The sequence below is a fragment of the Euphorbia lathyris genome, chromosome 10 (assembly GCF_963576675.1).
Source record: "Euphorbia lathyris chromosome 10, ddEupLath1.1, whole genome shotgun sequence".
In the NCBI taxonomy this organism is placed as follows: Eukaryota; Viridiplantae; Streptophyta; class Magnoliopsida; order Malpighiales; family Euphorbiaceae; genus Euphorbia; species Euphorbia lathyris.
Genome location: NC_088919.1, coordinates 397,622 through 420,360, shown reverse-complemented (window position 1 = coordinate 420,360; position 22,739 = coordinate 397,622). Strand labels below are relative to the sequence as shown.

The following is a 22,739-nucleotide window of genomic DNA, read 5'->3' as shown; positions in this document are numbered from 1 at the left end:
TTATTATAAAAAATACAAAAACAAAAAAAAGATGCAGCCACTTTTAACTTGGGCCCACCATCCAAAATTTTATTTCTGTCCTACGCGCCATGGTGGTGGTTGAACTCAACATTTCATTTTCAAGACAATAAAATAGCGCGTACCAAACCTCCTCCTCTTCTTTCTTGTTTTCATTTTTTATGTTGATCAGTATCTGAATTTGGAGGGTATTCACTTTCGGATACAATAAATTATGTGATATAATGGTTGGATACATAAAAATAATTGCTAGTTAGTCCTTTAAGAGTACCACTACAGGTGCTCTTATAAACGAGATTATGGAAAATCTGAACGCTCGAATTAAAAATCAGATGGAGTGAACTTCTGAGATGTATATTAATCGTTTCTTTAAGACAGATTTAGTCGCTATTAATTATATCTTCCAGAATACAATAGAACGTTAGCAAACTCTAACCATGTGCAGGGGCGGAGACAGAGGGGTCTGGCCCCTACCGACCGTCAGAACCACCATTACCATGAGTAGTTTCGGCCTCCTATCTCTACGAAATTTGAGGTTGTGTTGGTTCCGGTCCTCTGTTTCTATGAAATAATGATCGGGTGCTAAAATAGTACCCCAAAATTGGCCCAAATCCTATTAGGCTCTCTCTCTAAATCCAAAATTCCAATTTGTTTACCCTGTTAGGCTATCTTTAAATCTAAAATTCTAATTTTTTTTTGTTTGTTAGGCCATCATTAAACCTAAATTTCTAATTTTTTTTTATGTTAGGCACTTTTTAAATCCAAATTTCTATTTTTTTTTACCTATTAGACCGTTCCTAAATCTGTTTTTTTCTGTTAGATACAATTGTTTTATATATTAAGAATCTTAAACACAATATAGCTTAATTTTGAAAAGTTTTACATTCATACTTGAAAACTGGTCCTTGACCACTCCAATTATAACACATATATATATTAAAAAAAAAATTGAACAAGCTCAATTTAGTAAAAAAAAAATTTGCACACCACGTACGAAAGTCGCCTCCCAACCAAACAATGTTGTATTTGCCACTGACTATGTGTAGAAGTTATAAAACAAATAAGAGGACAGACCGAGCACAAAAACAACTATGAAAGTTGCAAGTACAAAAAAAAAAAAAAAATGAAACTCTTTGTACGAAAACATGTATTTTTTTATTATTCTTCTACGTATGTTTCTGTATTTTTTTTAGGTTTCCTACATAAATATCATAATTAAATTTAAAATTATAAACTAAATTAAATTATCAAATTTAAATAAAGTATGTTTTAATTCTAAAGTTTTTTTTAGGTAAGCCCAGGCACTTAAAAAGCCCGGTAAAGCCCACTTCTATTATAGTGAAGCATATAGGAAAACTATAGTGAAATTTACATAAGAACTCACTTTTAAACAACTATATTCCATTAATGGCCACAGAGAAAAGTAACAGTTTATATATATAAATAAAGCTGAGTACATAGCTTTTGGATCCATTAATTCCCATTTTCTTGCCATCTCCGCCTATCTCCTTCTTTCTTGTGTAACACAGTAACATCCTTGTTTTTCTTTAAATATTACTCCTACTACTATCTCTTTATTCTTTTGCTTACTAACTTTGTTCCTACCTAGCTGCTTTCTTGATTTCTTGATTTCCCGACCACCACCGCCGCCGTCACATGGGGTTATTCACGGTGGAGGGTGTGGTTTACGAGCCAGCGGAGAATGTTAATCTTGGTCCTAATAGTACTGAACAATATATTCGAGCCAATGTTAAAGCCCCTCGGATGGCTGGATTTCTGGTCAAAATATTTGTCTGGTTTCTTGAATCTTCCATTTTCGGACCTTTACTTCTTCATTTCTTGAAGAGAAATAATCTAATTCATAAGGTACTTTTCTCATCTCCTTTTTAATTTCTCAATATAAATAATTAATTAAATTAGAGGTTCAGATATGAATCTTATCCATTAATGTGTTATATTTTATGAATACCAAGTTAATTTTGAAACAGTAGAATAAAAGCTTGTTTAGGTCTTAAACTGAATAAATTGACAACTCAATATGAGGATGAGAGTTGTTCATTTATTGTTTAATTTTATTTATTTTTTTTTGTATTTTACAGATTGAAAAATTCATATGTTTTTGTTTTTTTTTTTTTTGGTAAGAAGGGAAGAAAAAAAACAAACAAACAATATGTTTTTGTTTTTTTAATAAGCAGTAATATGATTTGGTCTTTGGTTCATATGATGATATGTAAGGGGTTTGGTGAAGTCAGAGTTTAACTGAATTGTTTGAAACTTTCATTTCAATGATTTTTACCTAATCAAATTTGAAGAAAATAATAAATAAATAAATATATACATTATAATTTAATTCATAAATGAGTAATTTAGATATTAGTTGATTTTTAGGGTTAAAGTGTTATTCAGCTCCTGAACTATTTAAAATTTTATCATTTGGTTTTTAATCATTATTCGGTTACATTGTTACATTTGGTCCATGAACTATCCCAATTGGTGAAATTTAACCTAATTTAGATGGAGACTTGACAAAACCGTTATCCCGTCTCATATGTAATAATATTTTGATATATGAACTTGACACACCACACGTCTTGAAGCTTAATTGTCACATAAACTCTCTTATACTCTCTTATGTCTAAATAATTAATTAGATTAAAAAAAACAAATAAAAATAAATATCTGAACGAAAATTTATCAAATTTAAATGTCAAAATATCGTCACGTGCTAATAGAATAACAATTATGTCAAGTTTTCATTTAAATTGGGTGAAATTGCACTATTTGGTATAGGTCAGGGCCAAATGTAACCAAATAATAGGTCAGAGGCGAATAACAAAATTTTGGATAAATCGAGGGCCAAATAATGGTTTAAGCCTTGATTTTTTATGTTAAAAACAATTATTTTAAACTTTAGTAAATATTATTTATGTTTTGTTTAGAATTTAAAAAAATGAAAACAAACCGATATTAAGGGAGTGTTTGGTTACTAATTTTTCTTTTCTTATTTATCTTTTCACTCAAAATAGAGAGTTTGAGTTTTTAGGTGTTTGGTTAGACGCATTCTGTTTTCCTCTTATACATGAAAATTAGCTTCTTACAAAAGCAGATAATCCATGCTTTTTGGAAAAACAGATTTTTCAAATAGCAAACTTTAACAGTAAACAACAATAAACAACAACCACAAATAGTAAGTAGACCAAACGGATTCTCAATGAGAAAATAAATTAGAAAATTTGACTAATAAGAAAAACATATATTTTTATTTTTGCAGATTGGTACTTGTGGTTTTTTTTGTTACAAATCGAACATGTGGTTTTCAAATTTTTCATTTTTTTTTGTTGACTTTGCTAAATTTGACCGATAGCGACCTCAAAATGAAAATTTTCAAGAATTATAAAATATTTTAAGCAACTTTAATTCTTCAACTTTTTAAATTTGAGGTCATTTATATGTTTTTTTAGCAGAAAAATAGAGTTAGAGAGAAAAAAACTTCAAAAATTATGATTTTAAAAAATAAAAAATGTGTTTCTATAATAAATATGAAAAAACATTTCATTTTGAAATCACTATCAACCAAATTTAACAAAATCAATATAAAATGAAAATTGTGTAAACTATATAATTCATTTTGTAATAAATACCAATCCGTAAAATAATAAAACTATAGGAGTTTTATTTAAAATTTGCCCTAAATAAAATTGACAACCACCGAGTATTTACTATTTTATAATCACAATTGGCAAGTTGTGGGTATTAAATATTTGTTATTTCAATCTCCCCCAAATACAAATGAACATATTAGTGGTTCAGGTTGGTCATCTTATATTCAATTTTTCTACCACAAAATTATTAATCAATTTAATCATCATTCTGTAGCAGTTAATCTAAGGTTGAAAATACTTTCACACTTTGTCGTCTTTAAATATTTAGGAAATTAAAAGGGACATGTAAAAAAAATACTCATAACAATTAAAAGTAATTTGACTTTTAATATTCACAGTTAAAAATAATTTTATTCATAACGTTGATAAATTGGATCAATTATAGACATTATTATAAAACATAAATATTTTACTCTTTATTATATATATGTTGCCTATCAGTTCACAAAATGTATGATTTAATAATCGAATTTTTATAAAATATTTGAATTTCATACAAAATACAGTATAATTTTTTAGTCTTTTATAAAAAAAAGTTTACGTTTATTCATATATTTATAATATGTTACCGATTAGTGATAAAATGATGCATTAGTGAAGTGTAGATTATACAGTTCGTGATTGAAAAGACAGTTTCATAAATTATTTTTTAAATTGAACCAATTTATCAACGTTAAAGGGGTAAATTTGTTTATTGCTAGCAACATTAGGAATAAAATTGCACGGAGTAAAATTTGTCCTGTTATTAACGTTAGAGGTTTTCATCTTATTCCAAAGCAAAATAATTTCAATTTCCTTGCCATAGAGATCCCCACATATAGGTGGGGGAATTTTAATTTATTTTTTAAATATTAATGAAAAATTAAATTTATTTACAATAAAACTTTAAATTGATAAAAAAAAATAATGTTAATTAAATACAAATAATATGTATATTTTTTTGGATAGATATGTATATATTTCTAGAGGGTGAGCCTTAGCGCAACGGTAAACATTGTTGTCGTGTGATCAAGAGGTCACGGGTTCGAGTCTTAGGAGCGGCCTCTTAACAAATAAATTGGCAGAGGAAGGCTTGCCCCCAGTACACCCTTGTGGTGGGACCCCTCCTCGGACCCTCGCTCAGCGGGAACGCATAGTGCGACCGGGCCGCTCTTTTTTTTATATGTATATATTTATTATATTTACTAAGTATAAAATTAATATTGATTTTAAAATAATATATATGTAATTTTATTGATAGTTTTAGAAATTGAATCCCCGCAAAACAAAGAGGGAACTCCTCATTCCCATCTTTATTTCAATTTCAAGGAATAAAAAAATTATTTTCCCATTCTATAAGCTCGTTGGTGCGAATCTGACGAGAACAGAAAATGTCTATCACATTCACAACCTTAAATTACTCAATTCAAGAGATTTCACTATATGTGAGATGCACTGTATCATTCCTGTGCGAGCTCAATAATTTAATAGCATGTGACACATTAATCAATAAAATATTAAAATATACAATTAATTATTTATTTATTTTTCTATTAGTTATTTATAGATGGAAAATTAAATTTTACATATATTTTCTATTAACTATTTGTGTGTATATACATAATTGGATATTTTTTCAATTTCGTTTAGCCATTGATTTCTAAAATAAACAACTATAATCTAATCAACCGATTTCAATTAACATACTTTTTGTTCTCATTTTGGTTTTGGAAACTAATTTTTCGATTTCCCGATTCGTTGTGTTTCCCTATTTAGAAGTAGTAATATTGAAATTTATTTGATTATTGAGTACCTACGTACTGTATGCAAGTTTATTTATATGGATAATAAATATTATATATTAAAATACAAAATTAGTTGTAGTGATATAAATTAAAAAGTTAAAAGCGATATTAAAAGTTGGGTAAAGTGTCTTTTCAAAAGAAAAGTGTGAGTAGGGACCATAAATCTATTGTAGAGATAGATACAGATAATTATTGTTATTATTATTGGCAGCTAGTTTCAAATGCAGATATACAGGAATCGCCCATCTATGTACCCTTGCATCCATTCCAAGGTATATAAATAAATCTCATTGTTTTTTCTATTTGTAAATATAAATTTTTATTACGTGATTTAAAAATTTGTAAATAGAAATTTAGTTTTTAAACTTTACATTTAAAAAATATGAGTCGATTTTTCTAATAAATAATACTTACAGTTTAATTAATTTACAAAATTAGATATTGAATTTTAGATAATTTGTAAAATCAGTCCTTTTAATTGCTACAACCATTTTTAAGGTAAATAGTCATGATAATAATTTTTGAAGAAATGATTGAGGGTCTGTTTGGTTTACCTGATGTTTGTTATTTTTGTTACGGTTTGTTGTTAGAAAAAATAGTTTTTCCAAAGAACATAGATTCACTGTTTTTAGATAATTTAGGTTGGAGTTTCTAATCAAACACTTAAAACAGAAAAGTAGGTAAACATACACCATAATGCAAAAAAACTATAAATTATTATTTACAAACTTTTAAACCGCATGTATTTTCTCTGTATTTAAATAATTCTGTTAAGTTTTTGGGAAAAAAAAAAGAGATAAAATGATAATGGATTAATTAATTGTTGTGACAGAGGTGAAAGAAGAAGAAGAAGAAAAAGTGAAAGAGATAGATAAAGAATTAACCCCAGCTCAAAGGGTTGGGGAGGCAATTAAATGCTTACCAAAGTCAGAGTGTGAGGACTATAAAAACAAGGGTTTCCGTCGTTGGACCATTCTAGACTACTCCAATGCATATTCTTCTGGACAATTAACTCCCCTCACGGTACTCTTACTTTTTTTTCTTTTCTTTTTAGTACTCGTACTTTTTAATGACAACCCATACTTTTGTGATTAAACCATATAAAATCATTTAATTTTAAATTTTATTTCAATTAAACCACTTCATGGGAAAGAAACCCCAAAAATATACCATAACTTCTATATTAATACTAGTCAACTTTCAAAGCTTAGAAAAACGATATATGATTGTCACCTATCTAACTAAAACGACACGTGTCAGATAGGTAGTAGTCAAATGTCATTTCAATAAGCAGTGAAAGTTAACTATTGCTGATAAGGAATCCACGTCATATTTTTAGTGTCTTTTTGTTATTGAAGTCGTCATAATGATTTAATTGAAAAGAAATTTCAAATTTGAATTATTTTATTAAGATAGATTGAAGTTGGATGATCATTTTGCGATAATCATCAAAACTCAGTTATCAATGGTGTAACTAGGACTGTAATCGAGTCGAGCGGAGCTTTGACCTGTTCAAGCTTGGGTCGCTATAAAACTAACGAGCTCGAACCCAAACCGAGTTTTCGCTAGCTCAACGAGCTCGAACTTGTTTCGAACCTAAAATTCTCTTTGGACTTGGTTCATTCAGAAAATTATCTAATCATTAATTGTTTGTGAATAAATCATTAATTATATTTGTGAAGTTTGCTCGCAAATAACTCTTTAATTATGTATATAAATAAGTTCGCAAGCAAAGTTCGTGAATAAATAAATGAGATGCTTATAAATTGTTCGTCTATTACTCATTTATCATGGTTGTGAACCAACTCATCTAATAGAAAATGAAATAATATTAAGTTTACATGTTTGTGAACTAACACAAAACTATATAGTTTTCTACAAAACTAAAATTTGGTCCTAAATATTCTAATCGAGTCTGCTCGCGAGCTTTCAAGCCGAGTTTTGCATGCTCAAGCTCGGCTCGTTTACGAACCGAGCGAGTAAACCGTGCTCACGAGCGGCTCATTTACAAAGCGAGCCGAGTTGAGCCGAGTTTTTATCGAGCCGACTACCGAGCCTCTCAACTCGTTTACAACCCTAGTGATATGTATACAACAACAACAACAAAGCCTTAGTCTCGAAATGATTCGGGGTCGGCTAACATGAACCATCATATAAAACTGTGAAATCAAGTCGTGTCAGTGACACAAATTCTCTCCTTCCACTTTGTCCTATCCACCACCATATTTTCTTCAATCCCCAATAAACTCACATCACTCTCGATCACCCTCCTCCAAGTTTGCTTAGGTCTTCCTCTACCTCTCACCACTACATCTCTTTGCTACTCTTCAGTCCTCTTAACAGGCGCATCAAGCGCTCTTCGTCTTACATGGACAAACCACCTTAGTCGGGTTTCCCTCATTTTATTCTCAATAGATGTAACCCCCCTATTGTTGTCCTAATTATTTCATTACTCACCTGATCCTTTCTCGTATGACCACACATCCATCTCAACATACGCATCTCCGCCACCGACATCTTATGAATGTGACAGTGTTTCACTTTCCAACACTCTGTACCATATAACAATGCTGGTCTGATTGCCGTGCGGTAGAATTTTCCCTTCAATCTATTAGGCATGTCGGGATTACAAAGGAAACCCGTAACACTCTTCCACTTCGCCCATCCAGATTTAATCTTATGAGCAACATCTCCATCTACTTTTCCATCCGTTTGGATAATAGATCCCAAATACAAGAAGCAATCTGATGCCTGAACAACTCTCCCATCTATGGTGATTGTCTCTGCCTCCCTACTCCTATCGCCACTAAACTTACACTCCAAATATTCCGTCTTACTTTGGCTCAACTTAAAAGCTCTAAATTTTAAAATTTATCTCCATAGTTCCAACTTTCTCTCCAGAGCCTCTAGTGATATGTATATGATAACTTGGCAGATTTGATTTGATGATTCATGTCGTAGTTACCTGCAAAACAAAACCGGAGACAGGATCTCCGGGAAAACTCTCTGACGATCAAGTCAGTTTTGTGTGGAATTTAGTAGATCGATAATCGTATTGAGGAAAAAATGTGAACTCACCTCTCCCTTGGCTTTCTTATTTCTTTTATAAGCCTTTCTAGGTAACCGCCGAGGGCGGTTACTCTTTCTGTGCCACGTTCTCCACGTAGTCACAAACGTGGTCCCGTTTCTCTGAGTGGGTGGTTTAGTGCCTTGTTGGGATTTCGGGGCGGTTAGCCCTTTCCCTATTAGGAGCCCATTTAATCTTGAACCGTGGGCTTAAGTTTGGGATGGGCCCGTGCTTATGATTCAGCTCAGTTGGTTTCACGAATCATCACATGCCTCCCCTCTAGTTTAGCAAGAGCCCTTTAGGGTCTTTTCATATGTCTTAGACAACTCTCCATCTTCATCTGGGTATTCAAAATTCGAAAGTAGTTCGTTCGTTTTTCTGTCATTTCCTCTCCGGCATCAACCCTTTTGCGTTCGTTCTTCTCTGCATTCTTTCTCACATGTAAGTTTCCCTTTCTGTAACTCGTAACTCGTTCAACCATTTTTTCTTTTATTTCTGTTCATTTCCTTCACCGATATGTCGAACCCTGAACTTGATTTTGCACCCTTCGACGAAAATTACGATCGCGAGGTGTCTCACGAGGTTGATGAGATGGTTGATGAAGCTTCAACTAGCTCTCCTAGGTCTGATTCTCATCCTGTCGATTTTCTCCATCTGGCGAATACGACTGATGAGGGCCTAGGTTTCGACCCCAAGAAGTTGATTCCACCACCTGTCCCCACTCCCCGTTTATTACCGAAGAAGGATAGGTCAGGAAGCCTAGTCTGCCGCGAGACGATTGATGACTTGCGGGAGCAGTATCCTTGGCTTCAAGGCCTGGAAACAAGCATTCCCGGGGAAAATAGAGGACCCGGCGACTTCCCGAAGGGGTATTTTACCATTTTTGTCGCTCAAATTATCTGAGGTTTCACGTATCCGCTGGCAGATGAGATTGCTTCCATCCTTGGAGGTTATGGAATCGCACCCGGGCAACTGCACCCCAATGGATGGGCCGACTTGACTCTGGACAAGTTTTTGGCGGATTGTCTGGAGGTTCCCTTCTCGCTCAAGATTTTCTCCAAGCTTCATCATTTCAAAAGTTCATGGGAGTATTTTACTTTCATCCGATAGAGCGGTTACTACGGCTTTGACGAGAAGTCGAACAAAATCCGCGAGTGGGACAGGTCTTATTTCTTCATCAAGTTCCATGAAGGGAATCCGAACTTTCTTCGTTGCTGGGGCCGACCTAATGTAAAGAGTTTGAACTTTGGTTAACAAGCAAGGAAGAATCCGCTATTGTAAAATTCTTGAAGAGTACTCCTCCTTTTGTATGGACATATGATCAGGCATTCCATATGCTAAGGAGCCGAGTAGCGATTGCCTACCGCGAGGAAGATCGCGTTGTTTATATCCCTTATCGCGTTTTCGTACAAGGTACTATTAGCTTATTTCCTAGTTGATGATTTCTCTTAACCCTTTACAGGGGTGACCCTTTATCCCAACTCGCTGCAGATCGGGAAGCGAAAGCCTTGGCGAGGAGGAAGAGGCGATTGGCGGGAACAACTTCTGTTGCAGGGGCGGATTCTCCTGTGGGGGCGACTCCTTCTGTTGAGGCGGCTTTCCCCACAATTGCTTCCGTTTCACAAGGCCCTGCTTCTGCTTCTGAGGACCTTCCCTTAAATAGGAAGCGGAAGAGTAATGCGGATACGGAGTCTTCTCGCCCCAGGAAGAAAAATACCTCCGTATCCTTGACTGTTGGTGGTACACCCATATCCACCCCATCCAAAGAAAAGGGCAGTACTCCATTTCACGAGGTATCACGATTTACTCACTCTTTTTGTGTTGTTTATTTTCCTTTATCAGTTATTTGCTGTTCTTCCGATCCCTCTCCTTATGTATTCGCAGCCAATTCCTGACATTAGCGGGTGGTGGACTAGGACCTTTGGTAAAGCCGTGAGCTTTTCCTGTAAGGACATTGTTTCTTCCATATGCAATGTCCTTAGGCGACTCCCCTCTGCTTCTCGCGTGCGCGAACAAGTGCCGCTTCCAACTGCCATGGAGGGGATTGAGAAGCGTGCCATAGAGGTAAATTGCTTTCTACTCATGTTCCATTCCTCAAATGCATGTCTCCATTCGCTCTTTTTATTCATGTATCGTCCTATATGCAGATTATCAATTTCACGGAGGGTGCCCTCTGCAGGGATGCTGAACGAGCTAGAGAGCTGGAAAGCCTTGGCACTGAATTGGCGACTCAGAAGTCGCTTTTTGATGATGTCCAAGGCAAAGTAAAGGTCCTTGAAGGTGCTTGTCAGAAGGCCATCAGCGAGAAGGAGGAAGCTCTCAAATCCCTCCAGGCTAAGTCCGATCAGCTTCAGAAGGCCATTGATGATCTGAATTCGTCCAAGGAAGCTTTGGAGATGCAAAAGAGGAGGGCCAAGGAGATCACAGCTGAAGATGGTGCTCGTATCTATTGGTATGGAGAGCGGATTCATGCGGCTTATGAGCATGGACATCCAGATCGTGTACTTAATCGCCCCAAGGTTCCCATTCCTGAAAAGGATTTAGCTGAAAAATGGGACAAGTTGGAGGCCGAGGATGCCGATATGGATGAGGTACTTCTCCTAGATTGGCAGAGTTTTCATGACTCTCCAATTAGCCGCGAGATCCCAAATCAGAATGTAGAAGAAGGGGCACCACAAGAAGTTTCTCACGTTGAACAAGAGGTACCTCGCTCTGATGCGGTTACTGATCTGATTGTTGGGGATTCGCTTGAAGCAGATCACCCCGCTGGAGAAGATGAAGGAGCCGCTGAAGGCGAAGGGGGCAATAGAGGCAAAGGAGAAGAAACTGTAGTATAATTTTATTTATATCTGAACTGTTGTATGTAACAAACTGCCAGTATATATATTAATCGAGCGACTTTGCTTTCTTCACCTGCCGCTTTTCATATATGTGCAATTGCTGTTTTATTCTTTGTTGCCTTAATACCGGTTATTTTCGTATGCGACCCTTGCCTTTTGCCGACTTCATACTTGTAATTTTTCGTAGTTAGTTTTGTTTTTATTAGGGTGGCCAGACCCTTTTTGCAATTTTTGAGTACTCGTTTATTCGCTTAATTTTATGCCTTATAATTTTTCTTTCAAATAATCATAAGATTAACCATAAGGTTTTGCGAATGATGCGTAATCATGCATCCGCCTTTCTTTTGTAGGCAACACATTTATGTGTTTAAGATTAACCATAGGGTTTTTGCGAATGATGCATAATGCATCCGCCTTTCTGTTGTAGACAACACATTTATGTGTTTAAGTTTATCAGTTTCAAAAGGACCTGCATTCAATTGTAACATATTGAATAATTGTAACCGTTGTAATGTCTTTATTTTGCTATTGAAGAAAAAAGACTTTTCATTACATGGATACATAAACTGTGTGGGATCCAAGCCTCATTAAAACCTTTTATCAGAAAACCCAGTGGGAAAAAACTCATAAAAGGAAAAAGAGTACTCGTCATTTCCCTGAACTACTTGGCCTGTTTATATAGGCGTAGATTCTCTAGATTCCAGGTGCGCGGGAGCTTTTTGCCGCTCATCTCTTCTATTTCAAAAGTTGATGGTCCCAACTTCTTGGATACCCTGTAAGGTCCGATCCAGTTGACGCCTAATTTTCCTTTGCCTTCTCTGGACTGTATTTTATCTGCTTTTTTCAAGACCAAGTCGCTCTCATTGATTATCACCTTTCGCACCCTTCTGTCATGATACTTCTTGATTCTATTGCGATATACTGCCATTCGCATGTAAGCTTTTTCTCTTCGTTCTTCAACAGAATCCAATGCATCTCTAATGTTGATAGGATTTTGGGTGTCGCAGTAATAAATTACCCGATCTGTAGGCGAATGGATTTCAACAGGTAGGACTGCTTCGGCTCCATAAACCAGCGAGAAAGGTGTTTCGCCTGTTGCTGCCTTTACAGAAGTTCTGTATGCCCATAACATATGAGGTATCTCATTCGCCCAACCTGTTTTCTTATCACCTAGTCGCTTCTTGATTCCCTGAATCATGGCACTGTTGGTAACCTCTGTCATACCATTCGATTGGGGATGATTTACGGACGAAAAATGATTCTTGATCCCCATGCTTTCGCAATATGCTTTGAATTTGACACAGTTGAACTGGGTACCGTTGTCGGTTATAAGCGTTTGTGGGATTCCAAACCGCATGATAATATTCTCTCGTAAGAACTCGATCATTTACTCAGGTGTTTGAGCGGTTACTGCCTCTGCTTCTACCCATTTGCTGAAGTGGTCAACTGCGACTACCAAGTACTTCCTCTTCCTTGTTGTTTCTGGGAATGGCCCCACTATATCAATCCCCCACGTTGTGAATGGCCACGCCGTCATTATAGTTACTTGTTCGGCTCCTGGGACATGCTTTTCATTAGCATGGATTTGACAGCTGTGACATTCCGCTACCATTTTCTGGGAATCTTCCACCACCTTCGGCCAATAATATCCCATCAACTTGACTTTTCTTGCCAATGCCGCGGATGCTTCATGCGCACCACAAATTCCTTCATGGAGTTCTCTCAGCACGTAATCTCCTTCATTGCGGCTAATACATTTTAACCATGGATATGTATATGACTTCCTGTATAAAGTCCCATCCCGAATTGAGTATCTCGCTGACTGCCCGATTAGCTTTCTGGCTAAACTTTTATCAACCGGCAAATCTCCATGTTCCAGATATTGGCGGATGGGCATCCGCCAATCTTCATCATCTTCTAGCTCTTCGATGACCATAATCTGATCGGCTTCGAATGCTGGCGACGACCTTATTTCCAAATTACATGCTTTTTGACTCCATGGGTCTCTACTCGCCGCTGCTTTGGCCAACTCATCAGCCTTTGTGTTCTGGCCTCTTTGAACATGCACCATCTCCCAGACGATTCCTTTATGTGTTAACTCCTGCGTCAATCTACCGACAACCTGATGGTATTTGACCAGATCTTCCTGTTTCACCAGATAATTTTTTGTGATCTGATTTATCATTAGTTTAGAGTCGCTGTAGATTACCACTCTTTCTGGCATAAGTTCATTAAGCAACTTCAATCCGCATATCATTGCTTCATATTCCGCGGCATTGTTGGTAGTTTTGAATGTTAACTTTGCCGCATAGTACAGGCGAATAACATCCGGACCCTTGATGACGACTCCCAGTCCAGCTCCATCTGTGGATAATGCCCCATCTGTGAACATACTCCATTCTTCTTTTTGTGCTTTTGGACATTCGTCTTCATCCCACGTGAACTCATTCACGAAATCGGCAAGTACTTGACTTTTTAGAGCTGGTCTTCCTTCGTAACGAATATCGAACTCTCCCAAGTGAATTGACCATTCCATCAATCGCCCGGATGCATCAGGTTTCTGCAGTACCTTTCACATTGGAATTCCAGTTCTCACAGTGATAGTATGCGCCTGGAAGTATGGCTTCAACCTAGCCGCCGTGGTTATCACCGCGAGGGCCATTTTATCTAACCTCGAATATCGAAGTTCTGCATCCTTTAAGACTTTACTCACGTAGTACACCGGATATTGTTGCCCTTCTTCTTCCCGCACCATTACAGTGCATATCACCGTGCTGGTGATGGATACATAAAGAAATAAATCTTCTCCATCCTCTGGCCTGCTCATTAAGGGCGGATAACATAGTAATCGCTTTATCCCCTCGAATGCTTCTTGACAATCTGGTGTCCCTTCAAAGGACTTATATTTTTTGATGGCATTGTAGAAAGGTAGACATCTCCTAGCTGAGCATGATATGAATCGCCCTAATGCCACCAACCGCCCATTGAGTCTCTGTACTTCTCTTATGCTCCTTGGCGTCTTCATCTCCATCACTGCTTTAACCTTCTCAGGATTCGCCTCAACTCCTTTGCCACTAACAATGAAACCCAGGAACTTCCCTGCTCTCGCTCCAAACGTGCATTTCTCCGGGTTCAATTTGAGGCCATATTTGATCAGCACTTCCAGGATTTCTTTAATATCATGCGGATGGTCTTGCATCTTCTTGCTTTTAATGATCATGTCGTCTACATAGATCGAGAAGTTCTCGCCTGATTTGTCTGAAAATATCTTGTTCATCATCCGTTGATATGTTGCTCCCGCATTTTTCAGTCCAAAGGGCATCACCTTGAAGCAATAAGTTGCCTGATGAGTTATGAATGACGTCTTGATCTCATCCGCCTTCTCCATTGGTATTTGGTGGTAACTGGATTTCACATCGGTGAATGATAAAGCTTCAAATCCCGCAGTCCCATCTACCAATATATCAATGTTAGGTAGCGGATACATATCCTTCGAACAAGCTTTATTCAAATCTTTGAAGTCTACGCACATTCTGTACGTTCCATTCGGCTTTTTGACTAGCACCACATTGGCTAGCCATTCCGGATAAGTGACCTCTCGAATTGCATCTGATTTTAGCAAATCCGCCACTGCTTTTTCAATCGCCTTCTGCCGCTCTGGAGCATGTCCTCTCTTTTTCTATCGTACTGGGGTTGCACTTTTGTCCACATTCAAACGATGTGTTGCTATTTCTGGACTTATCCCCTTCAGCACTTCATCAGGAGCGGCGAATGCCGACTCGCATTGGATCAACACCTCGGTAATGACTTTCTTCGTTTCCTCTGGAAGTCCTGCCGCTATCCTTACTTTCTTGTAATTTGAAATGGCGAATAGTTCTGTTTCTCCTAACGCTTCAGCCGGCAACTTCTCATCAACTTTATCTTCTTCATCTGGCTTTGTTTTAAGTGACAATGTATAAGCTTGTTGAGATATAAGTTGATTACCCTCAACAATGACTCGCCCTTGGTGTGTTGGCAAATGCAATGTCAAATGCTTCATTGAAATGAGCGACTCCGTTTCCGACAGGAACGGACGCCCCAGAATTATATTATAGGCCAATGGGAGATCAACAATTGCGAATTCTAGATCACCTCTCCATTTTAGATTCTTATCGCCCATTTCTGTCTCCAACACCACCTGTCCACTTGTTTGAGATGATTGACCTCCAAAACCAGTTACATCCATGAACGTATGTTCTACTCGCTCGTCGTTAATTCCCAACTGGTTGAATGCAGTTCGAGTAATAACATTACAAGAACTGCCTGTATCAATAAGGACCCGCTTGACGTCCCATCCTTCAATGGCCACCGTAATCACCAACGCATCCGCATGCGGCTCTGTGATTCGCGCAAATGAATAATTGAGGGCATCCTCCCTACTCGTGTTGCTTTTTCGCTGTTCACGGCGAGCCCTTTTCGTTGGAGGCTCATAGATCCCGCCTGCTATTACGTTAATCACTCCTTTTTTCTGCTTCTTTTCTGGTCTTGCTTCTATCTCACGCGGGAGTGTTGCTTTTTCATCAATCGTTTCTTTTGTAACGAATTGACTCAGTTTTCCTCTCTCAATCAACTTTTCAATCTCCCTCTTCAATTCGTAGCAATCATTCGTGTCATGGCCGTTCAATCTGTGGAACCTGCAGTATTTGTTAGGATATCTCCCCAAACTGGTTCGACCTTTCGCCTCAGGAAACTGCACATCCTTCTTCAGGGTTTTTTTTTTCAATCCAAAGTAACACCTCATGGCGAGTCGTGTTCAATGGTGTTTGATATCCCCCCCCTTGAAAGGAGCGATCGCCTTTCCGAACAAAATTAACCCTAGATTGGGTTTGATTTTGATGGCGCCGATTGTCCGAAGTGGATCTAGCCGCATCTCTTTCTCGCCGGGTCTGAGCTTTATGTTCCCTGTTAACATCATCCACTTCCATGAATTCCTTTGCTATCTTCATGAGTTCGGCCACTGTGCATGGCTTGTTGCGGATGATTTCCTCCCGCATGCTCCAATCTGTGGTTCCATCCGCCATTATGTTGCGAATGCTCACGATATCTGGGTTCTGCAACCGCACCAGAATATCATTGAATGCTACAACAAATTCCCTTAGGGAATTATAATTTCTCTGTTTGATCTCTTTCAGCTGCCTATCCGTCACATCTGCCGCTTTACAGCCCACGAACTTTGCACAGAAATCACGACTGTACTGAGTCCAGTTGTGAATAGATTCAGTAGGTAGAGACCGAAACCAATCGGATGCTGCTCCGCCCAAAGTGGTCGAGAACAATCGACAAATTATGCTTTCGCTTGCTCCTGCAACATCCATTAACTCTCTATAGTTCCTGACATGCGCCTCAGGGTCAGAATTTGGATCCCCATAGTATTTAGGTATCGCCGACGCTTTTATTCTGTGATCTGGAATAAATTCCCGCAACGATGGGGCAAAAGGCGAATCACTCTACACCACTGCTCTCGCCCTAGGGGTGTACCCCATTCGCTCCATCATGCTTCGCAGTTGATCTTCCAATTCAGTATTGGGTTCCCGCCGAACTTCTTCCATCCGCTGCTGGTGAATTCTGGGTGATATCCACCTGCCATACTGTGCCGACACTTGTTCTCGCTGTGGGTCTAACCGATGTCCAGTCATAGGATCAAAATTCCAAGTGTGCTCCCGCCCAGACACATTCGCTCCAGATGTCATCAACTCTGAATGTCTGTGGACAAAAGGCTCCGTTTGTTGTAGCGGAAAAATTCCTTGCATTCCTGACATCGGTTGGGATGTTTGCCAGGTCGGATGGACCGTCATATTAGGATCTTGGTGCGAGTAGTTGCCTGGATGGCTATGTGGTGTCATGCGACTACTCTGACCCACCCGATTCGTCTCTCGAGATGACTGCGGAAGCGTAGATACGGCAGGAATAGTTGATGGTTGTGTCGAAGTGACAACGGGTTCTTGTGGGGCAGCTGCTACAGCGGTATTGTGATCTGCGATTGCAGTTAATAAACTAATCATTCGATCTCCAGCCGCTTGGCTCATATTCGTAGCCAAGACCTGTCCTGCCATTTGCACACACTCACTGTTCATACTAGTTGATCTGGTTGTAACTCCGGTTGTTCGTGATGGCTCTGACATGTTCTTGGTGTACCTTTAACCAGAAGTTGGTAAAAAAGGTCCACGCTCACCGCACCAATGATAACTTGGCAGATTTGATTTGATGATTCATGTCGTAGTTACCTGCAAAACAAAACCGGAGACAGGATCTCCGGGAAAACTCTCCGACGATCAAGTCAGTTTTGTGTGGAATTTAGTAGATCGATAATCGTATTGAGGAAAAAATGTGAACTCACCTCTCCCTTGGTTTTCTTATTTCTTTTATAAGCCTTTCTAGGTAACCGCCGAGGGCGGTTACTCTTTCTGTGCCACGTTCTCCACGTAGTCACAAACGTGGTCCCGTTTCTCTGAGTGGGTGGTTTAGTGCCTTGTTGGGATTTCGGGACGGTTAGCCCTTTCCCTTATTAGGAGCCCATTTAATCTTGAACCGTGGGCTTAAGTTTGGGATGGGTCCGTGCTTATGATTCAGCTCAGTTGGTTTCACGAATCATCAGTATATAAATAAAAAATTAGTAGTTTTTTTTTCTTAGTTGCATATTAAATTTATATAGAATTTTTTTTTTAAAAAGTTATTATATTCACATGTCATGGTGTATTAGTTTTTTTTTTTTTTTCTTTGATATATCAGGAATCAAAATAGTGTTTAATGGTACTTTTTCTTTTAGTTGAACTGAAGTCTGTGATGACTGAGTTGGTATATGATCAGGTGGCAGAGCGGATAATTGAAGGTATTGGTGAATCCAACAAGGACAAGATGGCCTTTTTCATTAATTTTAGTGCTGAAGATATTATACGGCAGGCTTCTGACTCTACTTTCCGTTACCAAAAGGGTATGCTATCACTATCACATTTATTTATTTATTTTTTTTAAACTAAAAACACATCATCATTTAATTATGGCCAAGACCCACATTCAAGTCTATAATGAGACAATATCTTATCTCCATAAATGTCAATATATGGACATTATTTATTATAACAAAAAATCACTATATAATTTATTAAATTAAAATCTTACACTTTTTTTAAAAAATATTTTACACTTAAGTTAAAAATATTTTCTAACTGTTTAGGGTTTACTAAGATTCTGTTTGGTACATCGTAATAGACATTGTAATAGAATGCCGACTACAATTAATGTTCATTACTATATTTGGATTAGTCATATTGTTTTAATCGTAATGGAATCGCAATTACATCATTCAATTTTTCTTTATAAATTTATGTAATGACCATTACATAAAAAAAATGATGAATTCTCACTGTGACCGACTCTTGTATTTTTGTTATTAATACTTATTATGCACAATTCTTATTAAACGGTAGAATAAAAACTAGAAAAACATGGAAAACGGTAAAAATATGAAAACTCAAAAACTTAAAAAACGGAAAAAACGAATAACAAAAACACACAAAAAGTACAAAAGCTTGCAATAGATTAAGACGCAATCCAATCCAATGAACATGAACAAAACTATTATCAACAAGCTAGAAAGTACTTCGTACGGATGGAAAGAAATTCATAATTTTTATTCTCATCCTTCAATCTAACATTTTTCACGGTTTTTCGTGTTTTTTTTATGTTTTTCTCATTTTTCATATTTATCGTTGATTTTAATTTTATAAATAAAATGTTATGATTACATTTAACTAAAAAATTATGAGCATCGTAATGGTAATCAAATTTTATCATTTTTTTTTATTTTGTTAACCAAACATAGTAATGGAATCATTATTCCATTACATTACTTTACAACTTTGATTACATTATATTGTTATCATCTCTATTAACAAAGAACATTTTCACCTCTTGATGGCTTATTAATTTATTTTTTATTAATAATTCATTATTGATGAGTCTCTTTCATTTTTATTAATAATAATTTTAATAATTAATAATGAATACGAGGAGTATTATTGGAGATGATATGTCTTAGTCACTCTTAAATGATTAAGAGTTAATTATTTATATTATTTTTAGAGAGTGCGTAAAAATCTATTGGAAATGCTCCGACAATCAGTTGTGAGATTGTTCATACATCCTTTAAGCGATCCTTCCTGTATACATTAAGAATAGTTTAAGCGATTAGAGACGATTTCCGCTAAAATCAACCTTAATCGGTAGTTTTTCCAAATATTAAATAAAAAATTGGTGCAGGGGAGCAAATATCAGTTCTAGATGGGGTTCCAATTGCAGTGAAGGACGAAATAGATTGTACACCATATCCCACAACAGGTAATTTATTTATTTAATTAAAGTTAAATTAAAAATAATAATGTGAGTAAAACAGGTATTTGTAGAATTTTTTTTTTTTTTGTCGAAACGAGTATTTAGATTTTCGTTTTGCTAAAAATGAGTATCTTATGTTTGACACTACAGAAATGACAATTAATAACATGGTAAATTTCAAGAATTAAAATTGTTTAATACCACATTTACTATGGAGCCAAATTTTTTTATTTTTAAAAAAAAAATCATAATTTCATAGCTTTCTCTTTCTAAACCTTGATTTTCTCCCTCGTCACCAAACGATACCTAACTAGCCTCAAAATTAAAAAGTTGAAGAATTCAAATTGTTTAGAATATGATCAAATTGTTGAATTTTTCAATTTTAAGGTCATTGTTTTTGGCAAAGTGAAAAATCTCAGCGGTTGTAAAAAAAAACCTCAGTTTCTGTTTGGAATTAAAAAAATTTCACGTATACCTGTTTGACAAAACATAAAAGCATATGAGTTTTTTTTACACTTTACCCTTTAATTAATTAATTAATTAATTAATTAATTAATTAATTACTAAGTTGAGTTATTTATTTAAGTTATTGAAATGAATTGATAAAGGGGGTACTAAGTGGCTCCACAAAGTTAGAGAATGTAAAGAAGACGCCTACAGTGTGATGTGCCTTAGATCATGTGGGGCTATCATTATTGGCAAAACTAATATGCACGAGCTTGGAGCTGGAACTAGTGGAATTAATCCTCATTACGGGTAATTAATTAAATAAACATGTTTAATTAGTTAATTATTCTATCCGTTTTATAATATTTAATTAATTAATTAATTACTCTTACCATTTCATAATAATTATAGGGCTACTAGAAATCCATACGATAAAGGAAGAATAGCAGGAGGTTCGTCTAGTGGATCTGCTGCAGTGGTCGCTTCAGGCCTCTGCCCTGTTGCTCTTGGTGTTGACGGCGGAGGTATACGTATATCTATCTTCTATTTTTTACTTGTATTTTTTTTATCTTAATTTAAAAATATTTAAGATTTTTAATAATATAATTTTTTTATATATAATTAGGATACACAAGTATAGGAATTTTGATGTATATATATTATATATTTTATTATATTATTTTATTAGCTTTGAAAATTAAAAGATAGATTTTTTTATTTGAAAAAAAAGATAGATTTTTTATTTATATAATTAGGAATAATTTTATATTTTCATATATAAAAATAAATAGAGAGAATAAAAAATTGAAAAATCTTATAATCACATAATGGATATAATGGTGTATTAATTAAATGAAAAGACTAAAAAGTTGACTAAAAGTTGATTACATGTACAACTCTTAACTTTGGTCATACTTTGTTCATGACTTTACAACCAAACATAAAGTCCATAAAATTTACATTTTACTAATATAAAAAAAAATCTTTTATGAAAATAAACGACTTAAATAAATGTTAACGATCTAGAAATGGAAAATTTAAGAAATAAATTTTGTTTAGTATCATATTCTCATGAAATTACGTTTTCAATTTTCTAAATAACAATTTTCAGAGAATTATCTCTTTAAACAATACTTTCTCTTTTATAGCTAAGCAAGACCTAAATAACCTCAAATTCGAAAACTTTAAAAATTAAAGTTGCTTAGAACATATCCAAAACACTATTTTGTTAGGCTCTTAAGCTAATTTTAAAGAAGTTTGTGGCAAGATCTGATGATTAACATGGTCAAGAAGTAGTGAAAAATCATTTGTCGACCACACCCCATTGCTGCAGAAATCCTTAAGTTGATCACGAAGCCACTGCTGGTCATGATTGTTAATCCTGATTTGATTCGCCGCGTTTGAAACTAGTCAGTTGTTGATGTAAAATTTAGACTAGATTCGTACCCAGCCGCAAAAAATAGTCAGTTTGAAGTGAAGAGCAAATATCCTTGATAGGCGACCAAAGAGACAAACTAATGGGAGTGAACCCAACACAGAGAAAAACTATTTGTACAGTAAAATCACTAAATCACCATCAGCAGAGATAAGACTTTAAGAAATTTTCTTCAGCTTTCCTTCATTTGAAATATTTAATTTGAAAAAAATGAGAGTTAGAGAGAGAAAAGGAAAATGAGAGTTAGAGAGAGAAAATGGGTTGAAAAAGATGGTTGAATCTCATTTTTTTTAATTAAAAATTGGTGATATAGTTGGTTTACTAAGGTCGACTGATCATTTTTATACACTATACACTTTAATGGGAGGTCACCATAAGGTTGTGGCGTTTTGTGTGAAAAAATGAAGGTTGCACCCCAAAGTATGAAACAAGGTAAATGTTGTATATAATGTATGTAATGTACCTAAAGTTTTCACTATAAGAGTAAAACTGAAATATAATTTTTTCTATAAGAGTAATGGGCCATTTTATGTAATCATACGATAGTCTTAAGGGTACATATGTTAATTTGTTTTATAAAAGACATGACATATAATTACATGCCTAAACTTGATACTAGTTGTCCTAATTAATATATAATATATCATGTTACTGTATTACTTGGTTAAATGAGTAGGGTCTGTGAGAATGCCAGCTGCTCTCTGTGGTGTTGTGGGGTTCAAACCAACTTTTGGTCGTGTACCACATGCTGGGTAACTACTTAAATCGTAACATCTTTCTCTTAGTATTTGTTTTCTTTTAATACTTATAAATTAGAATAATGAGTGAAGATTTAATTTATTTTTTTTAAAAGCAATTAATGTAGTTTTGGTAATATGATACAGTGTTATACCTCTAAACTGGACAGTGGGAATGGTTGGAGTACTAGCAGGGACCATAGAAGATGCATTTATCACGTTAGTATCTGTTTTGTTTACATAAATTTCTTGTGATTAAAAGTTAGTTAAGATAACATTGTTTTTTGTTTCCAGTTATGCAGCTATTAGCGGGAAACATCCATTAGATCAACTCTCCAATATACTACCGGTAAGAATTCACTCCAATAATTATATAATT

The 22,739-nt window shown here is 35.7% G+C and overlaps 2 protein-coding genes across 2 annotated transcripts in view; both read left to right on the top strand.

The window, feature by feature from the left end:
* Positions 1–1,417: 1,417 nt before the first annotated feature.
* The window catches only part of LOC136208604 (fatty acid amide hydrolase-like), a 38,665-nt gene continuing 17,343 nt past the window's right edge, over positions 1,418–22,739 (top strand). The window contains exons 1-10 of the mRNA XM_065999662.1: positions 1,418–1,884; positions 5,676–5,736; positions 6,297–6,487; positions 18,218–18,341; positions 19,670–19,747; positions 20,350–20,497; positions 20,600–20,712; positions 22,300–22,375; positions 22,508–22,579; positions 22,655–22,709. Of these exons, the coding sequence (XP_065855734.1) occupies positions 1,675–1,884; positions 5,676–5,736; positions 6,297–6,487; positions 18,218–18,341; positions 19,670–19,747; positions 20,350–20,497; positions 20,600–20,712; positions 22,300–22,375; positions 22,508–22,579; positions 22,655–22,709 (1,128 nt within the window). The 5' untranslated portion in view covers positions 1,418–1,674. The remainder of the gene's footprint in view (positions 1,885–5,675; positions 5,737–6,296; positions 6,488–18,217; positions 18,342–19,669; positions 19,748–20,349; positions 20,498–20,599; positions 20,713–22,299; positions 22,376–22,507; positions 22,580–22,654; positions 22,710–22,739) is intronic.
* On the top strand, positions 6,513–11,425 carry LOC136208605 (uncharacterized). Its single transcript, XM_065999663.1, has 4 exons — positions 6,513–9,944; positions 10,023–10,324; positions 10,416–10,595; positions 10,679–11,425. Exons 1-4 carry the CDS (start codon positions 9,866–9,868, stop codon positions 11,366–11,368), a joined length of 1,251 nt encoding a protein of 416 aa, XP_065855735.1. The 5' UTR covers positions 6,513–9,865; the 3' UTR covers positions 11,369–11,425.

Excerpts from the sequence above, each read along its gene's own strand:
- LOC136208605 (XM_065999663.1), top strand. The coding sequence starts at position 9,866 with ATGCTAAGGAGCCGAGTAGCGATTGCCTACCGCGAGGAAGATCGCGTT. Across the intron at positions 9,945-10,022 it reads TTATCGCGTTTTCGTACAAG|ATCGGGAAGCGAAAGCCTTG; the intron begins GTACTATTAGCT and ends AACTCGCTGCAG. Across the intron at positions 10,596-10,678 it reads TTGAGAAGCGTGCCATAGAG|ATTATCAATTTCACGGAGGG; the intron begins GTAAATTGCTTT and ends TCCTATATGCAG.